Below are 19,113 nucleotides of genomic sequence, written 5' to 3' on the forward strand. Positions count from 1 at the left end.
ACAGTAAATGCGAATGGTATCTATGATGGTGTAAATATGTCTGTGGGTTATTGCACAGCAGTCTATGAAGGAGACTGCTGGATGTCTCTATACAAACATGCATCTGTTACTGAAGTTTTATGCTAATTGACATATCAAATGACCTTAATTGTCAATCCTGCTTCATGTAGAGGATTTACAGAGGATTAAAATTATCCACAACATGGATAAATGAAAACTGTATGTGTGAAAGTCCAAAGTCTACTGATTAAATCTAAGGCCGCAGGTATACAAACACGGCACATGGCATATGGCCTGTAAAAACGAGTAATTAAGTCTACTAAAGAATACTGCACTGTGAACAAAACAACATTTGACACCTGTAACTGTATATGAACCTATTTCACATTTCAACCACTGTGTATGTCTTTGGTTACTGTAAAATGATGCTGTAATAAACAAACTGGCAAAGAAATAATTAAAGGAAATTAAACCCTATTACACTCTTTAATAAAAATGGGAAGGGATACATCCACGCCCAGTCCCAGACCCTCTCCGTACAGAGAAAGGAGGTTGTGCTAGATGTGTGATACAGCTAAAGTGTTTGGAGAGAGGCTGTAAGGGGCCGTTTGTGGTACGCAAATTTATTTCAATAGCCTCTGGTTTTCCCAGGTTTGTGGTTGGATTTTAAAGAGTTCTGATCAAGAGCAGTGTGAGACGATTACTGGAAAAAGCAGGGACCAAACAATCAGATGATGCAAATTATGTTTTTAATGTGGCTTGGATGGTCAGTGTTTTTCTCCATTCTCACCTTTCTGTGGCCAAATGTGTGTAATATATTTAAAATTAAAATAAAATGTTGTCTATTTGTTGAACTGATGAGTTGAAATTGTTGTTTTGTTTATGATTTCAAGAATGATTACGGATTCCGTGGTTACTTGAATGCAGCATATTAAGTGAAAGTCGCGTTGTCACTGCCTTTGGACTTCAGGTGTAGTATGGTACAACAATTTTTTTTTATAAATATATAAATTCGATAAATATATTTAACATTTTAAATTAATGTCTTTTTCTGAGCTTGAGAAAGACAAAAACAACATCTATTTTCCAGCGTTTGAAGGTAAATGTGTCCATCTTCTGAACAACCCTCGAACGCAGCATGGTCTTGTGGGCGGTGCCGACACCGTGGTCCAATCGGAAATAAAAGCTGGCTGTCGTGGGCGTGGCAAAGGAAGAGTCTTCCAAACTCACGCAGCACGGCTGAAGATCGAAATGGCGGCGCCAGCAGAGAGGATGGAGGTAAGGTCTTACGCTCGGGAAAACTGTTAAAATTCTTTGTCTTTGTAAACTACAAACTTTTGTTTTTTTTTAATCTGTCCGAGAATTTTCCCCCTAAAGTGTTGAACAATTTTAACAGTTGGCTTTGTCAACACATACGCACCAGATAGTCTCGCGTCCATTTTAACTTGAGTGATGCGTTTGCCGCTCATTCATTTAGCATCACTTATGAGTTGGAGCCAAAACTGGAGATTGAGACACTAAAGTCGTAACGCGTTTATTGGTTTATCTATGTTAGTGTCTTACATTGTTATTTTGAAGTGAATTGTGTCAGCTGAACCGGCCGGGACGAGCCCGTGAGACCGCATGGGGACTAACGTGTTAGCTTTGCGGCTAGTTAGCTATCAGTGTTACATCAATGGATGCTGCCTCATTCTTCACTCTGCTCACCTGTTACCGCCCTCTTAATCAATTACCGTACAATTAAAGCGGATACTAATAATAATAATAAAAAATCTTTATGAATTCATAATTAGCGATATCAACATTAATCCGTACGAGCTTAATGAAGTAGCCAGCTTTTAGTGGTGGGCTAAGGGTATTTAATAGCACAGCAACGTGCGTGGTTGGCGTTGAGTCAGAGGCCGGAGATTTAAAAAGTAAATTTAGGTGTTTAAGTGTTGCCACCGTGAGGACGTATAAATGATCTGTGGTGATTGTCGAGGAAGGCCAAGCTCAAATCTCGGAGTACAATCACCATGTGCTCTCATCTTTTGTGCTGCCGGGAAGGTTGGCCTTGTCTCCTACTCTGGAGGGAGAAACGCTCACTAAGTCAACAGGAAAACTTTTATTAGACAAATTGTTTAAGGTTTTCCCAAACTTAATAGTTCTTTTGTACTTTATAAAGTTTCTTTTTTTTTCTTTTTTTTTTGGGTCAGTTTATGTAATTAACCAGCTTGTACCTATGATGTCATAGATAATAAGTCAGATTTAATTGAGAGGAAGCCCCCCCTCCCTCCCAGATTTAAAACGGGACAGGTGTGAACTTAACATCACAGGCTTGATCCCTTCCTCATCCATGACCAAGGTGTACTCAGCACACGCTTAAATCCTCCCAACAAAGTGCCACCCACACGTGTTAAATGCAGATAAGTGGTTCCCCCGTATGTGTACATGAACACACGACCAGTGAAACGGATTTGGATTTGCGTACTTGACTCCTACACGGGTGATTACAGCAGGTCGACATGCACATGCACCCTGCCGCCCCAAAACATCATTGGCCTCGGATCTGAAAACATAAAGATGACTCAGGATTATTCTGGGCATTTTAACAAGAAAAAGATACTCTGAAATATGATTGGTTCTGAACTAAAACGCAGCTATATTTTGCATTTAGGACGTAATTCTTAAGAGTCTGTCCTCCATACAGCCGGGTGTTCAATGCCAAACCATTCACAAAACTCTTAGTTATAACCGTAGCTGCCATCGTGTCTCTCTCGATCATTTTTACTGACTCATGGTGACTGTGGACACAGATGCTTACCCCAGGCGGGGGGTCAGTCTAGGCCTCTGGATTTGCAACGCGCCGGCCAAAGCCCGGATAGTATTAAAGTCACAGACAGACCTCCTGTAAGGCGCAAGAATTTGATTATTCAATCGAGGTCCGGCACCACAACTGATCCCTCTGAGCTACGTGAAAAATGAAACCGGTGAATACAGGATGGGTTGGGTGTTTTTTTTCTTTTCTGTGCCCGTTCACCACGAAACCAAATGGTATTTATCTGAAACATCACTGTTGTTGTTCAGGCGGTAACCGGGTTCGTCTCTGTTGAGGTTTCTCAGGGGGAGAGCTCAGTCAAGCCTGCAGCTGAGGATATGACGTCAAAGGACTACTACTTTGATTCATACGCCCACTTTGGAATCCACGAGGTAAAATTTCCTTTTTTTTAAACACACGTCAGCATTTCTTTTAAAATGCTTTTTTAAAAAAAAAAAATTGCTTTTATTGCCACCGTAGGAGATGCTGAAGGACGAGGTTCGCACCCTCACCTACCGCAACTCCATGTTCCACAACAAGCACCTGTTCAAAGATAAGGTGGTGTTGGATGTGGGCAGCGGGACGGGCATCCTCTGCATGTTCGCCGCCAAAGCTGGAGCCAAGAAGGTCATAGGGGTAAGTGTTGGCTTAGATCAGAACTAAATGTGTGGCACTTTCTAGAAAGGCTGGATTCATTGTGTTATTTATTTATTAATTTGTTTTTGTCTTAATAGATCGAGTGCAGCAGCATCTCAGATTACGCCGTGAAGATCGTCAGCGCCAACAACCTGGATGACGGTAAGTGAACGGAATTCATCGCTTCAAGGTTTTTTGTTTCCCTGTGACAATAGTGGGTGTGAAAGTCGTCCTCTCGTGTCTCCTCCAGTTGTGACCATCATTAAGGGGAAGGTGGAGGAGGTGGAGCTGCCCGTGGACGGAGTAGACATCATCATTTCAGAGTGGATGGGCTACTGCCTCTTCTACGAGTCCATGCTCAATACAGTCATCTATGCCAGGGACAAGTGGCTGGTATGTGTTTGTGCGCTGGGATGGGAAACTGAAATGGAAGCGGGCAGCGTTCGATTGCTAATTGAATTTATGGCCCAAGCTAACATAGCATTGTAGCATAAGTAGAAATCTGGACGGCTCATTCCCAGTCGGGTCCATATCAGTGCGTCATGAGACAGCGGTTAGCTTATTGCTAATGTGGTCAACTAATTGTTTATAAATGTCTGTAACGTCAGCTTAAACTTTTTTTTTTTTTTTTTTTGGTCCCTTTCTTCCAGAAACCAGATGGTCTCATTTTCCCCGACAGGGCGACTCTTTACCTCACTGCTATTGAAGACAGGCAGTACAAGGACTACAAAATCCACTGTGAGTAGTAGCTGTAACAATCTTTTTCTTTAACATGCCAAGAGTCGTGCAATTTAAAAGTAATAACAATAAAAAAAGGAGTTAGGAATGTCGTCCATTTCCTGAGAAGTCCAGGGAATAAGCTTGAGTCGTTAATGCTGCTAACAGAGACAGGATATGATATTAATGAAGGTGCTGCTGTTGTCCCAGATTTCGCTGAACTCCCACTTTATCTGTGCGGAGCTGCCGCTCAGTCAAACCCTACTTAAAAAGTCGTGTGAATTCTGTCACCATTTATCTCTGTAGCTTTAATCCTCTGTAGCGTTGGCAGTGACACAAGTGTTGTCTCTCCCAAAGTGCTCAAAGGGCTAAAACCAACCAGTCGAATGACTATTGATTGAAATGTCGTCGTTAACACAACTCGGCTGTAATCAACTCGTGTTTCGAGTGAAATGACCTTTGGTTGCTCCCGTGTCAGGGTGGGAGAACGTGTACGGATTCGATATGTCGTGCATCAAGGAGGTGGCGATTAAAGAACCCCTGGTTGATGTGGTGGACCCCAAGCAGCTGGTCAGCAACTCCTGTCTCATCAGGGTGAGTAGACGCACCAGGAACTCTGTCCTTGTTCGTGCAGATGTGGTGACTCTTGGCGTTCTTGGTGATGCAACAAACTGATTGTATCTGTTTTTTAGGAGGTGGACATCTACACGGTGAAGGCGGAGGACTTGACCTTCACCTCGCCGTTCTGCCTGCAGGTGAAGAGGAACGACTACATCCACGCTCTGGTCACCTACTTCAACATCGAGTTCACCCGCTGTCACAAGAGGATCGGCTTCTCCACAAGTGAGTGCTCCTGTTTTTAGACCAACGTATCTCTAACCGTGGCCGGGGCCTTTATTTAGTCGGCCGCACGGTACATCTTTTTATCAGAGGAAGGCCTTTATTTCTAATTCCCTTTATTTCATACTGGTATATTTACTAAACAGGGTCCATTTATTGGCCAAATGGACTTTTTCTTTTTTTTTTTTTTTTAAACAACACCGTACGGGCATATAAAGACTTACCGCAACTTAAATGGCCGCCCTGGTGTCGGAATAACTAATTCTTCCAGGGTTGAATTTTCTACTTCTACTTTTCTACTACTACTCTAAAGCTCTTTGTTGTTAGTTTTTGGTTTTAAAAAAAACGGGGTTCATGTGGTACTTCAAATGTAGCTACTGCCACCTGTGGCACCTGTGTGTTACTACAACTGTAATTAGCTGACTACTAGCGCACTTGGCCGACTATTTGAGGCTAGATCCGCCCGGCTGAGTATCCGATGCTTCCAGGTGACATGTTTGCCTCGGGTTGTTGTCAAACAGCACGAGTTTACTTTATTTTTTAACGATATGTTTGGAAGAGGTGGCATTAACTTTTTCATTTTTCACAAAACACAAAAAAAAAACGATGACGGCACATTATTCATAAAAAATAAAGCATTAACTGTCAAAATAATTTGAGTTCAATCCATTCATTTGTGTAGTAGGTGCAGAAGGATTTAAGACGTTTTATCCTGAAAAAGATTAAATAAAAAATAGAGATTTTATAATTTCTTTCAAAGAATAAAAGGACAAAACAAAGAGAATGTGCAATAAGAACGTCCCAATTTGTATCGGGGACTGATACAGGCCGCGATGCAGTAACTTTGGCACAGCCCTATTGATGCAGTATAAACATGATGTAGGAGACAACAATTTAGATAAAAGCCTTTTATAAATCTCCAGGGAGGAAATTTAGTTGGGACCAGCTGATGGAATGGTAGTTGGCAGGCGGCTCTACCACAAAGCTTGATCTGGACGCGGTTCTGGTGAATCCTTGACGTCCGTTGATTTGATTCACGCTCCTCCTCCTTCTTCTTAGGCCCAGAGTCTCCTTACACCCACTGGAAGCAGACCGTCTTCTACCTGGACGACTACCTGACCGTCAAGACGGGCGAGGAGATCTTCGGCACCATCAGCATGAAGCCAAACGTCAAGAACAACGTAAGCGGCTCCGCTCCTTTTTCTCCTCCTCACATCACAGGTGGACGTGTTCACCGTGACTGACGTGTTGTCTTGATTTGCAGAGAGACCTGGACTTCACCGTAGACATCGACTTCAGGGGTCAGCTGTGCGAGATGTCGAAGACGTCGGAGTACAGGATGCGTTAGAAGTCGCCTCCCCCCTCGTGTTAGTTTGTCTTTAGTAGAGGACAGATTATACAGTCTGACTGGGAGTCTGTACACTAGTGTAACGCTCCTCCTCCTCCTCCCCACGCGCAGCAACATTTTAAATGTCTTTTTGTTTTTCGTTTCCTTTTCTCGTTCAGACTACGACAGTATTTAACAGGTTTTCGCGTACTTCGGGTTCATCGGCGTGGTGAGTTCATTGTGCAGTAGTCGTACTCGACGATGTGTGTGTTTTGACATTTTGCGCGCCTGCGACGTCCACATAAGACACGACCACGGCCCCCGTCCCTGCTGTTTCACGAAAGCCACGCCGTTCCGTCTACCACGTCCTCGTTTACATTTCCTTCGAGGGTTAATAAAGCTAGGGACGAACGTGCCCCCTCCCCCCAACACATTTTTAACGGTCAGTACTACGTAAAAAGAGTTGTCGAGGCCAAAAGTAAATATATATATGTATGTATGTATTAAGAAAACTCAAAGAATTAAACTGCAGTGACAAAGTAGCTGCAGGAATTCTTGCCCCGTCCCAAAATACTACACAGTACGTCCTGCAAGCATGTGAGACTGCCATTAAAACCTAATTTTACTAAAACAAAACTGCTTTTCCTTTGACCACGTAGAATGTGTTTTGTTTCTTTTGGACGCCTCCGTAGACTGTGTGTGTATTAACGATCGTACGCGGTAGCCGGGCTGCAGTTTTCCTAAAATACTTTGTCATTGCGTCTCCTCCCTTTTGAGATACGCACACGTTCGGCTTGTTGACGTGTACAGAAGTGCAACTTTCCACCAGAAGTAGTTCTGGCAAGGCTCCAGTCAACCGTCTCGACCCTCATGTGTTTATCTTTGTTTGTGCGAATGATGGTGACCACGTTGGCGGAGACCGTTTCGACTCCTCACACTTTATTTTTGTTGGGTTTTGTATTTTTTTTTTGGCTGCTGTTTAATTTTTTTTTCTTTCTTTTTTTTAAATAAAACTAATAAACTGTAAATGTAACTTTTTTTTTTCTTTCCGTGAGCTGCAAAGTGTTTTGTGACATACATCATCTTTAAGGATTCTCTTAAGGTTTATTTTTAAATTCGGTTGTAAAACTCAGATCGTATCTTCTGATGTGTACAGTCGACACTAGCGAACATCGGATCTCGTTACGCTGATGTAAATAATACGTTCTCGTGAAAGTTCAGAGGGAAAAACTGCAATAAATCGAAGTCATCCGAGGTTAAGATAATAGGAAAGAAAAATGTTTTTGTGAGATTTGCAGAGTGAAGAGTTGGGGTGGTGAAAATATTTTGAATAAATTCAGATACATCTCAGAGGAGCCCGGTCTCTGAAGCTGTTTTATGGTCAAAGATGCTGAAAATGTGAGCTCCTTTAAAGGTGAATGACTCATCATTTTAACATCCGTACCCCAGTTAACAGAATTATCTTCGATGCTGGTCTTCATATCCCCCGTCTTTCAAAGACGCCACATATTTCACTGGATTTACTATGAAGTTAGTTTGGATTCCTTGATTGACATCTTTAATTTAAGATGTACTGGTGTATAAAGCAGGAAAATCAAGTCAGCTGAAATCTCAGGAAAACAAAATGGGAGTACTTCCACATTTCTGGTTCATCCTTTAGTAATTTCCAAAATCCCTGAAGGTAACAGGTTCACGTGTTCAAACGTAACACGAGATCATGATCTACTTATTCTATAGTTAATGTGAAAATTCAAGGCTTTAACTGTAGCTGTGCCGACACAAAAGAGTTTAAAGTAATAACTAACTTCATTCAGAAAAATCTCTAAATTGCTTATTATGGACGATCGCCTGGAAAGACGTCTGTTCATAATCTGGTTGTAATTGGAGCCATTTTAAAATCATTGTCTCTTTTTAACTAAATAAAAATACATATCAGCAATTGACATATGGAATTATGGAGTTGAGTAGGGCTGTCACGGTATTAAAAAAAAATCAATATGTTAAAAATGCGCATAGAAGTATGTTTTACATCTGGCCTAGTTTTCTTCCGTTCTACTGTTTGAGTTTTAATCATCTCTTAAAAGAGAGAAAAACAACGAATTTAAAGATGAGTTTCCTGGATTTTGACGTCATTTTTGTTAAAGTGATAATATCGTTATCGTCCCTCATTAGAAATCTACACTCACCGGCCACTTTATTAGGAACACCTTGCTAGTAGAAGGCTGGACCCACTTTTCCCTTCAGAACTGCCTTAATTCTTGGTGTCATACTTTCAACAAGGTGTTGGAAACATTCCTCAGAGATTTTTCTATATTGACATGACGCCATCACACAGTTGCTGCAGATTTGTCAGCTAAACATCTATGATGAGAATCTCCTGTTCCACAACATCCCAAAGGTTCCTCTATTGGATTGAGATCTGGTGACTGTTTAGGCCATTGGAGTACAGTGAACTCATTGGCATGTTCAAGGAACCAGTTTGAGATGATATGAGCTTTGTGACATGGTGCATTATCCTGCTGGAAGTAGCCGTCAGAAGATGGTCCACTGTGGTCATAAAGGGATGGACATGGTCAGCAACAATACTCAGGTAGGCTGTGGCATTTAAACCATGCTCAGTTTATACTAAGGGGCCAAAGTTTGTCAAGAAAATATCCCCCACACCTTTTTTTTAAAGCATGTCCAGATTTCCCTGCATTGGAAAAAACTTTTCATTGGACATCATCATCCAAACGTGTCTGAAAAACTTTATTGTGGAAGAAAAATGTTTGTGGTTTAATGAAACAAAAAGAGATTTCATTAAAAATAACTTAAAAAAAAAAAATCTAATAGGATAGTTACTATCAGTGTCCAGTCAGTACCTCCTGCCTGTCTCAGGGCGCCGCGTCCCACCGTCTCTGTCGTCTGTAGAGGTCAAAGGTGGAGCGGGCGGGGTGCGGCGTGGGGCGGAGCTTACAGGCGACGGGCTCGTCCTCCGGTGGGAGGGGCTTCTGTCTGAGCAGGTCGGGGGTCACGAAGAAGAGGTGCGAGGGGCCCTCTGCCCCCCTGGCGTCGTGGAGGCGGGGGTGCGGGGCCAGGTGGAGCCTCTCCTGGAGGACCTGGCCGAGCAGCTGGTCCTCCTGGACGTCCACGCTGACCAGGGAGTTGAAGAGAAGCTGAGAGCGGGAGACGTTCACCACTGTACGCACAGAAACTTAGTTACTTTCTTATTTACACACTGACTTCGCATATAACATGTAATGACGTCACAATTTTATGAGGTTTGTTGCAACATTGGGGTTTTTTTTCCAGGTCCAATGTACTTATATGACACGATAGAAATGCTCTGCAACATGAATCCATCTCTCACATAAAGACCAAAGAAAGAAATGCTGTAAGTATTGAGTTACAGACAGGAAGTTCTATAAGAACTTAAGCTCTTTACACACAAAGGAACTAAAGTGACTAATGGTATTTTGTAATTTAATCCCTGTTCCACTTCACTCTCCTCCCTTTATGTAATAATAATTAGAAAGGATTAATTTCAGCTAAGATACACTCACTGGCCAGATTATTAGGTACAGCAATGAAGACCGAAATTATATCAATCAATCAGACTTTATTTATAACGCACTTTTTATACAAAGGACGCAGCCCAAAGAGCTTTACATAAAAAACACTATCCCACCCTCACCACTTAGAAGTGGAGGAAACACTAGAGAAATAATAATAAAAAAAATATACAAATTATAACTAACTTATTAATTATCTAAAGGATAAAAATAAATAAAATTCAATTAAAAGTCACAAAAAAGATAAAATTAATAAAAATAAGTACAAATTAGTTAAAAGCCAGACTAAAAAGGTAAAATTAATAAAATAACTTCAATTTAGTTAAAGGCCAGACTAAAAATATAAAAATACTAAAATAAGTTAAAATTAGTTATAAAAAGTTAAAAAAAAAGAAAACAAATTAATAAAAGTAAAATTCAGTTAAAAGTCAGATCAAAAACTATAACACAATGAAATAAATTCAAAAAAAAAAAAAAAAAAACAGACAAAAAGGTAAATAAAAAATGCAGTTAAAGGCAAGACTAAAAAGGTAGGTCTTTAGTTTGCTTTTAAAAATGTGCGCACGATCTGTTTTTCTCAGACAGACCGTTCAACAAAAGGGGACCATAATGGTAAAAGGAGGCTTCACCGTATGTTTAGTAACTTTGTAAACGTTAAAATGTTAAGTTTACGTTGAAACGGTTGAATAAGGCGGTGATTTAACTGGACGATCATTTTGGAGGATGTGGTTTGTGGTGCTATTAAACTGGACTGAATAAAACGCCTAATTAGGACATAGTAAACTGAATGTAAACTGAATGCTGTTCATGAATATTTTGGGGCTCATCCATGGTCTCGGTCTCTTTTGAAAACCAAGACTCTGAAGTTTCTATCACAAAAGTCAAAATCACTCCAAGTGGTATTATTTTCGAGCAATCACAGTTGGCTATAAAAAACAATAAAATAAGTTAAGCGTGTGAGCGTGTTACCGCCTGTAGCTCTGGTGTTGATCAGGTTCTTGGTCCTCTCTGACCTCTGCAGCGTCTCCTGAACGGCCTTCTGGGAGTTAAACTCCGCCTCCTACAAGGCAACACACAGGCCACCGTGGAAAACATGTTGTGAATCAGCTCACTGACAATTTACCGATAACTTATGATATATTATATGAACAGTTTGAACCTTCAGTGACTGAAGCTCCCCCTTCAGAGCCAGGGTGGTGTTCAGCTCTGCCCTCTCCAGACAACCCGGGTCTGTACCGGACGACGAACCAGGAGTCTCCACCGAATGTCTGAGGGCTAATAGAGATGGGATGTTTGACACAGAAGCTCTGAAGCAGGTTTCACTCTACTGAAGCAGACTGGTTGGAAACACTGCATCAAGGCTGACTTCACTGTTTCTGTTGTTGTCTTTTGTTGGAACTGGAATCAATGTGAAGTGTGAATCACTGGGAAAGTTCATGGCTGCTATAAATGCGGATAATAATAGCCACTGGGCATCACTGCTGATGTTTGTCTTTGAGGCTTTGAATCTTTTCTTTTCTTTTCCTCCAGTACACCAACTTCTAACTTTTCTCAAGCCCGGACTTCCTAGGTAACTGTTGTCTAACCTAACAACAGTAACCTAGAAAGTCTAACCGTTAGACAAACGAATTTACCATGGTTACGCGCTCTGCTCCTTCTTGGACCCCTCGGCTGAACTGGGATGTGAGGCTCCGGCGTAACCGTGACAACCACCGGTTCTTCAAAACACACCTTGAAGAGAGAAGACAAACTTTCTATCTCTGAAAGGACATAACCCTTTGCCCTAAACCAAGTTAGCCCCCCACACCTCAATAAAAACAAGAACACACACACACACGCTCAAACACCAGGATTATGGGATGTAGCCATCACCTGCGTGTTCCTCTTTCTTCCTGTCTGGCCTTGGGGATAGGACCGCCGCTGTGAGAGGCCAGTCTTGTGGCTCTGCTCCAGTGGGCGGGGCTTCAATATGCCGTGGCCATGTTTAGGGGCGGGGCTGAGCGTAACCGACAGGTCGAGTTCAGGACAGCAAGTCAGAGAGGAGGAGGAGGACACGAGGGGGACGGGGACCCGGTGGGGAGACGGGGGAGGAGAGTGGAGGGTGGAGAAACTCCTCATCCTGACGGGGGAACAAGAGAGGGTTTGGGATTTTTAGATAACTTTACAGAACATGTTTATTGTAAATGAACAACAAACACCTGCGATCAATTCTTGATTGGTGTCCTCAAACTGTTTGCCTCTGTGATACATCACAGCAACAGACCTCTGCGTTATCTCTCAATTCTCTAATGCTTAGTCACTAAGATAGATTTCCGAGTAACAGGGAGAGGAGGGAGGAGAAATTGGAGTGGCATAAAAATAGAGAGATAAGGAGAAACCATTATCACTTCTCAGTGATCGGGGATAAACACTCAAGCTGCAACGGTACCATGGTAAATAACTGCAGCGTTACGGAGAACTTGATCTTTCTGGTAAATATTGGGTAATATTTGCACATGGGAAAGCAGGCACCGTCATTAAAACAGCTGATGGCCTGCAAAAGACAATGGCAGCCCATTCATTCCTTTAAAGTGTCTTTGCATTTTCATTTAACTTGTTATCTTTGATAATTTATTTTGACAATTAAACTAAATTTTATTCTTCCATTTTAAAGTCGTGCTTTTGCATTTTATACTCTTTTTTTCCCATTTGATTTTCAGGGACGCATTTTATTTTTAATTTGATGCAAATTTTAATTCATCCGTTATCATTCATCACACAGATAGATAGATAGATAGATAGATAGATAGATAGATAGATAGATAGATAGATAGATAGATGTTTTAGTTTATCAATCGTGTTTTGTAGATATTTGTAAGCATTCACTGAAGGTGGGATAACTATATGTGACAAGATCTAAATTCAAAACTTGCTGTTTGATGCCGCGTTTAATACGCGACCAATGACAGACCCTTTACACTTCCGGTTAGCAACGTAAACATTAAAGCGAATGTTTACGTTGTTAATATTAAACGGTTTTTACCTCTTGTAGTCGCTTCGGTGTCCTTAGTGGCGCCAAACACTCCCTGGTTTAACAAACTTCAGCCTTTCTCTCTCCGTGAAGACAAATTAAACGCTTTTTTCAATGCGAAGTTATACTTTAGCCGCTTCACGTTCTTCTTCTTCTTCCTTTGCTTTATTTGTCTTTTCTTGCCTCTTCCGGTTTCATAACGGCGCATTATCGCCACCTAACGGATTGATGTCAAAATCCGATTTACTACCAAGTATGCTCAGGCAAAGGGGTATTTTTCTTGGTGTTTGGTGTGTTAAATATTGTAAAAACAAAAATATAAATAAATAAAACAACATATAAAATATACAAATAATATATAATGAAAGGAAAATTTCAAAGAGTTAATGCAACAGTATGGCGACTCTTTCCTCTTCCTTCTCCTTTTCTTGATTTAAACTTCAACAGGTGAGCAGTTTTGCTCCACACATTTTGCTAAAAAGGTTCATCGTTAGTGAATTTGTATTTGTGCATATGACTTGTTGATTATATACTAGTCTTTTGCTGACTTAAAGAGAGTATAAAGAGGCTCGCCACAGAGGGGCCATAAAAAGAAACATCTTCAAACGAAACGAGTCTTCGAAACGAGTTCAAATGTTTCCCTCTATTGTTTAAATTAATTAAGATTGTGAACCATATGTGTCAAGGAATAAAAACATTTTTTTCCACAGACTTTATTTCTTGGACTATTATGTAAACAGATGAACACGCAGAATTATGAATACAAAAAAGAAGGCGACACTTGCCAGCCACTGATATAATAAATGTAGCTCTTCGTAGCTCAGCGTAATACGCACAGTTAGCTCTCTAGCTGCGACTTCTGATGGAGAGATGGAGCTGAAGGCTGTCTCTGCTACTGAGGTCTACCGCAGACTGTGGACACTGCCAGTGAGTGCAGTGTCCAAAATGACAACGTCAAAGTAAAACGACTGGAGAGTATAAAGACACTAGGTTCTAAGCCACACACTAAAGAGGATACTTTGCCCTTAGAGGTAAGATTACAGGCATGGTCTGACGACAAGCGTACTCTGCATTTTTTTTTTTCTTCTAAGAAACAGGAAAGGAGAGGGGAGTCCTAAACTGCAGCGTCGGTTTCGTCAAGCAGACAGCTGTTGGTAGGCTACTTTGGTTTTTTGCTTCCGTCTATGTTCTTGGCTCCCACCGGAACAGAAGAATCGGGAGGGCTGGACGATGAGGAGGACGGAGGTGATGGAGCGGCTACCCCCTGGACTCTAGAGATCTGAGGGAAGAGAGAGACAGAGGGGACGACACATGATCACGGCAATACAGATTCTTAGCGCATAGAATTAGCCGTGTTTATATATTTAATGACAAATCATGGGAAAACCATCAGGAAAGCTGTGGAAAGCAAGCAGAATCAAAAGTACGGTCGCAGTAAGTAATCATTTTTTTTATTTTTTTTGTAGCAACAGCAAAATGCTTTGGCGTCACTCGTTTTGCATAATTGACATGCTCAATTTTCCAGTTTTTTGGAGAAGCCATTCTATGCAAAAGGCTTAAATCTTCGTTCTTGGCAGGTTATGTCTGCGGCTCGAGCTCAGGTGAATCCACCTTTGTTTTGTTGAAAAGGGTGGGTCCTGTTAATGTGTATTGAAATAAATTTAAATTTGTGGCAGAAAATTAAAAAAAAATATATATATATACATATATAGTATATACATAAAAAATGTCTAATCAACCAAAGACTTTGCAATCCCCGTGCAGTGCCTCAGCGTACCCCCTAGGGGTTGCAGACGGTACATGTTTATCATAATTTGGAATTAAAAGTACGTTAGGGTTTCACATGGTTCCACAGCTTCCGCAAAAGTGACCCACGACGATGCTGGCTGGTGAATGTTTTTTTTTTGTTTTTTTCAATCAGTTATCTAATACATCTCACATCCTAGCCAGATTAATAAGAACAGCGACTGGGTGCAGACTAACAAGCAGCCTCACGAGTAGCTGGTGTGCTGCTGTCGCCTCCGGGCGCTCCTCATCTTCTCAAAGCGAGCCTCCATCTCCTCCAGGACCTTCGGGGTGTAGCGGACCACCAGCTTGACTGAACCTTGGGCGGCCTTCAGCAGCTCCACAGCCTTCTCGTGGTGCTCCCCTTCCACACTCTGCAGGGACCCCGAAAATATGTGATGCACCACAATACTCTAGTTTACTGTCCAAATTCATTCAGTAGTCGACACTGGGTTTGCGCTTCTTACCACCCCATTGACGGACAACAGCTGATCCCCTCTCTTCAGCCCTCCTTGACGGTCTGCCACCCCTCCAGGGATGACTCTGGAGATGTAGATGGGAGAGTTCTGCTCTTTGCCGCCCATGATGTTAAAGCCCAGTCCTTCTTCCGTCTTGGGCAGCTCCACAACCCTCGGGTGGGCGTGACCTTCGCTGGCTGCAAAGGCTGCCACCGTGGCCTGGTCACAGGGGAAACTGTATTATTAGCAAATAAAAGCAGCTTCAATACCAGGATGGAAACAGTTCTGGACCTAAGCACTTAATTTGGAGTAAGGGAGCACCATCACAAGCTGAATTGGTTTTCCTGACCATGAAAATGAGGCTTTCCAATGTTGTTTTTCTCCAACCCAGGAGGATGTACCCCCACCCTGAGTGCCCCTTCCTGGGTTCATCTGAAAACCATACTCCACCTCTCATCCCTCCATGCATTTCCCTTGGTTCTCGTGAACCATTAAACTTCTTTAATGTACCTTGGCTGTTGCCTGCGCTCGCACCTCTGGTCCTCCAACGATGTCTAGAGTGTCGTAAAGCTGCTCGTACACCTGAAGGACACCAGAGGAAAGAATGTTTGCGTCAGATTTGAATATGCAAAAAGCCAGACGAAACAGAGTGAACTGAGAGGGGGTGGACCCCGTGAGAAAACAAAATGGGCTGCAGCGTTTCTGGCCGCTGTACCTCTCTGATGGCAGCGCAGAACTTGCTCTGCAGGACTCTCTGCAGGGCCTGCAGCTTGGGAGGAGGCAGCTCACCGGTCCGCTGAAGTCGGTCCAGCAGCTCGATGACCCTGCACACGTCTGAAGCCACAAAACAAACAGACCTGGATTATCAAGCCACCCCAGCTGGTCACGGGCGCCTCCACGGGCCAAAGATTTACAATGTGAGCAACTGCCAACGCATATCGTTAGCCTAATTGCATATTTTGCCTATTTGTACATTTTTGGAAAACGAGAAAAACAAAGTGAGTCAGTACAGTTGAAAAATGACTTGGGCAATTATGCTATTAGGCTGATGATATAATAATAGGCGCTAAGCAGGAGGGGGTGGAGACTTCTTCTTATCTAGTGTGATATTTGTTTTACTTTTGGCGACCGTCATGGACCAGCATTAGCTGTAATGATTAACGTAGAAAGTGGAATCCGTTAAAACCCTGTGGTCTTTTCTTCCTACATGACCAGAAATATAATGAAATTAGTGCTGTCTAAAATGTTTAATGGGATTAATCACAGAGTTGGATTAATTTTGATTAATCACGACTAATCATCATTAATTTTTATCTAAATTAACTGCATTTCATATTGCATGAGCAAACAGACTCATGAAAGAAGGGAATATATATGCACTTAATGTGATGATTAAATCATCGTCGCGCTGCAGATGGGTTGATCGCGTTAAAATATTTAATTATGATGATAGATTCATCTGTGTTAACGTCTTAATTTTTTTATTTTTTTTTATTTCTCCCTTACTATATACAGTATTAAATCATGCTTAAACCAGAACCAGAAAGAGATATTTTATTTGGAAAATAGGATACATATATGTCTTTTTCATAAACATGGGATATGTGCAGAACTATAAATATTTTCCTCACAATATACACAATATATCTCACAATAAATCATAGTAATGATATTAAATAGTCACTGGTTGTGTGGCTCAGTCTCCTTTAGTTATTTAGGCATCTAAACACAACCATATCAGTGTTGGGATGAAGCTAACGCTTACCCTACTTCTTCGTTCTGGATTTCCACATTTTATTTTATTCATGATGTTTTATTAAATGCCGCACATTGTCTGTCTGTTAATGCTTGAATGTTGCTTATTGTATGTTTCTTGCATTTGGATGTTGACTGCTGTTTTTCTTTGTGTCCATCGACGTTTCCATCTATTGTTGTATTAATCTGTTCCTTTCTGTAAAGTGTCCTTGGGTGACTTGAAACGCTCTTCTTAAATAAAATGTATTATTATTATTATTATTTAATGTGCGTATGGAATAATAATATATTTACTAAAGGTATGACCTTCCCAACCTACTACACTACTACATACACATTACTATTACTACGCCTACAACCGACCTCCCTTTAAAAAGGGACTGAGCCCCCAGTTCATACAAAAGCTAGAAACGCCCCTGGTGATGGTCAACCCTCATCTCAGACCCCGTCCTATTTTTCTAAACAGTCCATATCTTGAATATAAATATATATATAAATGCAGAAATATATACATTCCCTGTAATGGGTTAAATTCAGTCTACAGGCAATCACGCTTCCTGAGGGACATTATCACTACAGATATTTTATGCCGTAATTTTAACATCATGAAGGATGAAGAATGTGTCGACCTTAATTTGACACTTTTACATTATATTTGCGTGTAGGTTTGGTGAAGCTATCTGAATGGTGGGTTACCTCTTTCAAGGCACAGCGGCTCCGTCATGGCCGCCAAGTCCGCCTCCTTAGCCGGGTGGTAGTAAGAGGACATCATGATGAGCTCCTCCGGGTCCAGGCTGATCCCCCTCCTCCTAATTATTACTGCGTGTGTGGGAGCTCCAAATCCAGATTCACAGCGACGCGCGGTCCATCTTTTTCTTTTACTAGTATTGTTATTATTTTTCTTTTTAATGAGGACGTAGTAGGAGATGGAGGGGGTGGCAGAAGAAAGAGAAAGATGCTGGACCAAGAACCAGGACCTGACGCAGCTTCACCACAGCGGCTCCGGCTCCAGCTCCTGATTCAGACTGAGCTGCTCCAGCATCCACTGCGCGTCACGGCTCCTACTGAGGAGGCGGAAATATACATCCAATTGGACAAGACATATTTTATTAGGCCGAATTATCTGTCCATTAGCTATCTAAATTGAGTTAAATTTACGTTCACTTAAATTCCAGTGGACTTTGGGACCTTTATTATTATTGTTGTTGTTTTTCGTATTATAATTATTAAATCTATACAGAGCCGTTTATAACTCCAGAAATTTGAAAAGGAATAAATCAGATAGTATTGTATTGTATGTGTGTATTTATTTGTTCATTAAAATGAGTCGTTTGTCCATATCCGTGAGTTGTAGAAGTGAGTGAACCCTGGTTTCCGGTAACTGCTGATCTGCTGATGCGTCCTCTCTCGGAGCAGAACCGCTTTAAATCAGAAATGTTGGTGGGTTTCCTCACATGAACTGTTCGTTTTGTTTATTCGTTTTCTTCCTCACATACGAATGTTGCGTTTTTACTATTATTAAGATCATTTTGTTGTTTCCCTGTTATCCTGGCAGAATAGAGAATAGAACAGAACGCCCTTTGTTGTCATTATACAATAATGTACAATGAGATTGAAGAGCTTCTCCTTTTTCAGTGCACAAAAAACAAAAAACACAAGTATATACAAAATAATGCAAAATTTACAAGCTAAAGTTAAATACTAATACAAAAAAATATTGAAAATGTACAAATTATAAAGTATTTTTTATAGCAGCAGTAGTAAAGGGTAAACATGTATTGCACAATTTAAAAAAACAATACACAGAATAGCAGCATCACTGTAGTTATAAGTCTGTTGTTGCACATCTTATATTGCACCGATTGTTGCATGTGAGAGTTCAGGGTGGTGATGGACCTCGGAAAAGTCTGTTTGGTCTGATAAAAGAACTAGAAAAATGAAAGAAAAAAACAGTTGAATGTCAAGGAGATCTACAAGTCTGCCTGTTTCCTTGTTTTAAATATGTGTCTATTTTATGTTTTATTAGTAAATGAAATTGTTACATTCTGTGGCAACTGAAATTAAAATAAACAGAGCTGTTGTCCTTCAGTCGTCCTTCTGCAACATTTCTATTAGATCAGGTTCAGGAGGACATTGTCTTGGTCAATATTAAACATTCATTTTAATTTTCTTAAACTATTCTTTATCTTGATGCACTTACATAAACATAAAAAATTGAATAAGGGATTAGCAAGATG

The 19,113-nt window shown here is 41.1% G+C and overlaps 3 protein-coding genes across 6 annotated transcripts; 1 reads left to right on the plus strand and 2 right to left on the minus strand.

Moving 5' to 3' along the window:
• The first annotated feature begins 1,199 nt into the window (after nucleotides 1-1,199).
• prmt1 (protein arginine methyltransferase 1) lies at nucleotides 1,200-7,672 on the plus strand. Of its 3 annotated transcripts, none has more exons than XM_047571733.1 (10): nucleotides 1,200-1,278; nucleotides 3,103-3,189; nucleotides 3,278-3,433; nucleotides 3,532-3,595; nucleotides 3,684-3,826; nucleotides 4,084-4,171; nucleotides 4,629-4,744; nucleotides 4,843-4,993; nucleotides 6,050-6,171; nucleotides 6,255-7,672. In XM_047571733.1, exons 1-10 carry the CDS (start codon nucleotides 1,252-1,254, stop codon nucleotides 6,336-6,338), a joined length of 1,038 nt encoding a protein of 345 aa, XP_047427689.1. In that variant the 5' UTR covers nucleotides 1,200-1,251; the 3' UTR covers nucleotides 6,339-7,672. The 3 variants fall into 3 exon arrangements, with proteins under 3 accessions (XP_047427689.1, XP_047427688.1, XP_047427687.1); XM_047571732.1 differs by having other exon boundaries at nucleotides 1,213-1,278; nucleotides 3,094-3,189; XM_047571731.1 differs by having other exon boundaries at nucleotides 1,237-1,278; nucleotides 3,067-3,189.
• Nucleotides 7,673-9,044: 1,372 nt separating this feature from the next.
• On the minus strand, nucleotides 9,045-13,758 carry ppp1r35 (protein phosphatase 1, regulatory subunit 35). Its single transcript, XM_047572768.1, has 6 exons — nucleotides 12,891-13,758; nucleotides 11,741-11,987; nucleotides 11,503-11,599; nucleotides 11,028-11,143; nucleotides 10,838-10,928; nucleotides 9,045-9,495 (listed from the first exon to the last, which is right to left on the minus strand). The coding sequence occupies exons 2-6, from the start codon at nucleotides 11,984-11,986 to the stop codon at nucleotides 9,191-9,193; spliced, it is 855 nt and encodes a 284-aa protein (XP_047428724.1). The 5' UTR covers nucleotide 11,987; nucleotides 12,891-13,758; the 3' UTR covers nucleotides 9,045-9,190.
• A 295-nt stretch (nucleotides 13,759-14,053) lies between these two features.
• On the minus strand, nucleotides 14,054-17,922 carry lin7b (lin-7 homolog B (C. elegans)). Of its 2 annotated transcripts, none has more exons than XM_047572770.1 (6): nucleotides 17,573-17,922; nucleotides 15,837-15,955; nucleotides 15,632-15,703; nucleotides 15,131-15,340; nucleotides 14,862-15,037; nucleotides 14,054-14,157 (listed from the first exon to the last, which is right to left on the minus strand). In XM_047572770.1, exons 1-5 carry the CDS (start codon nucleotides 17,646-17,648, stop codon nucleotides 14,870-14,872), a joined length of 645 nt encoding a protein of 214 aa, XP_047428726.1. In that variant the 5' UTR covers nucleotides 17,649-17,922; the 3' UTR covers nucleotides 14,054-14,157; nucleotides 14,862-14,869. The 2 variants fall into 2 exon arrangements, with proteins under 2 accessions (XP_047428726.1, XP_047428725.1); XM_047572769.1 differs by having other exon boundaries at nucleotides 14,874-15,037; nucleotides 17,573-17,920.
• Nucleotides 17,923-19,113: the final 1,191 nt, after the last annotated feature.

This window comes from Mugil cephalus, chromosome 20, assembly GCF_022458985.1.
Source record: "Mugil cephalus isolate CIBA_MC_2020 chromosome 20, CIBA_Mcephalus_1.1, whole genome shotgun sequence".
NCBI classification, from domain to species: domain Eukaryota; kingdom Metazoa; phylum Chordata; class Actinopteri; order Mugiliformes; family Mugilidae; genus Mugil; species Mugil cephalus.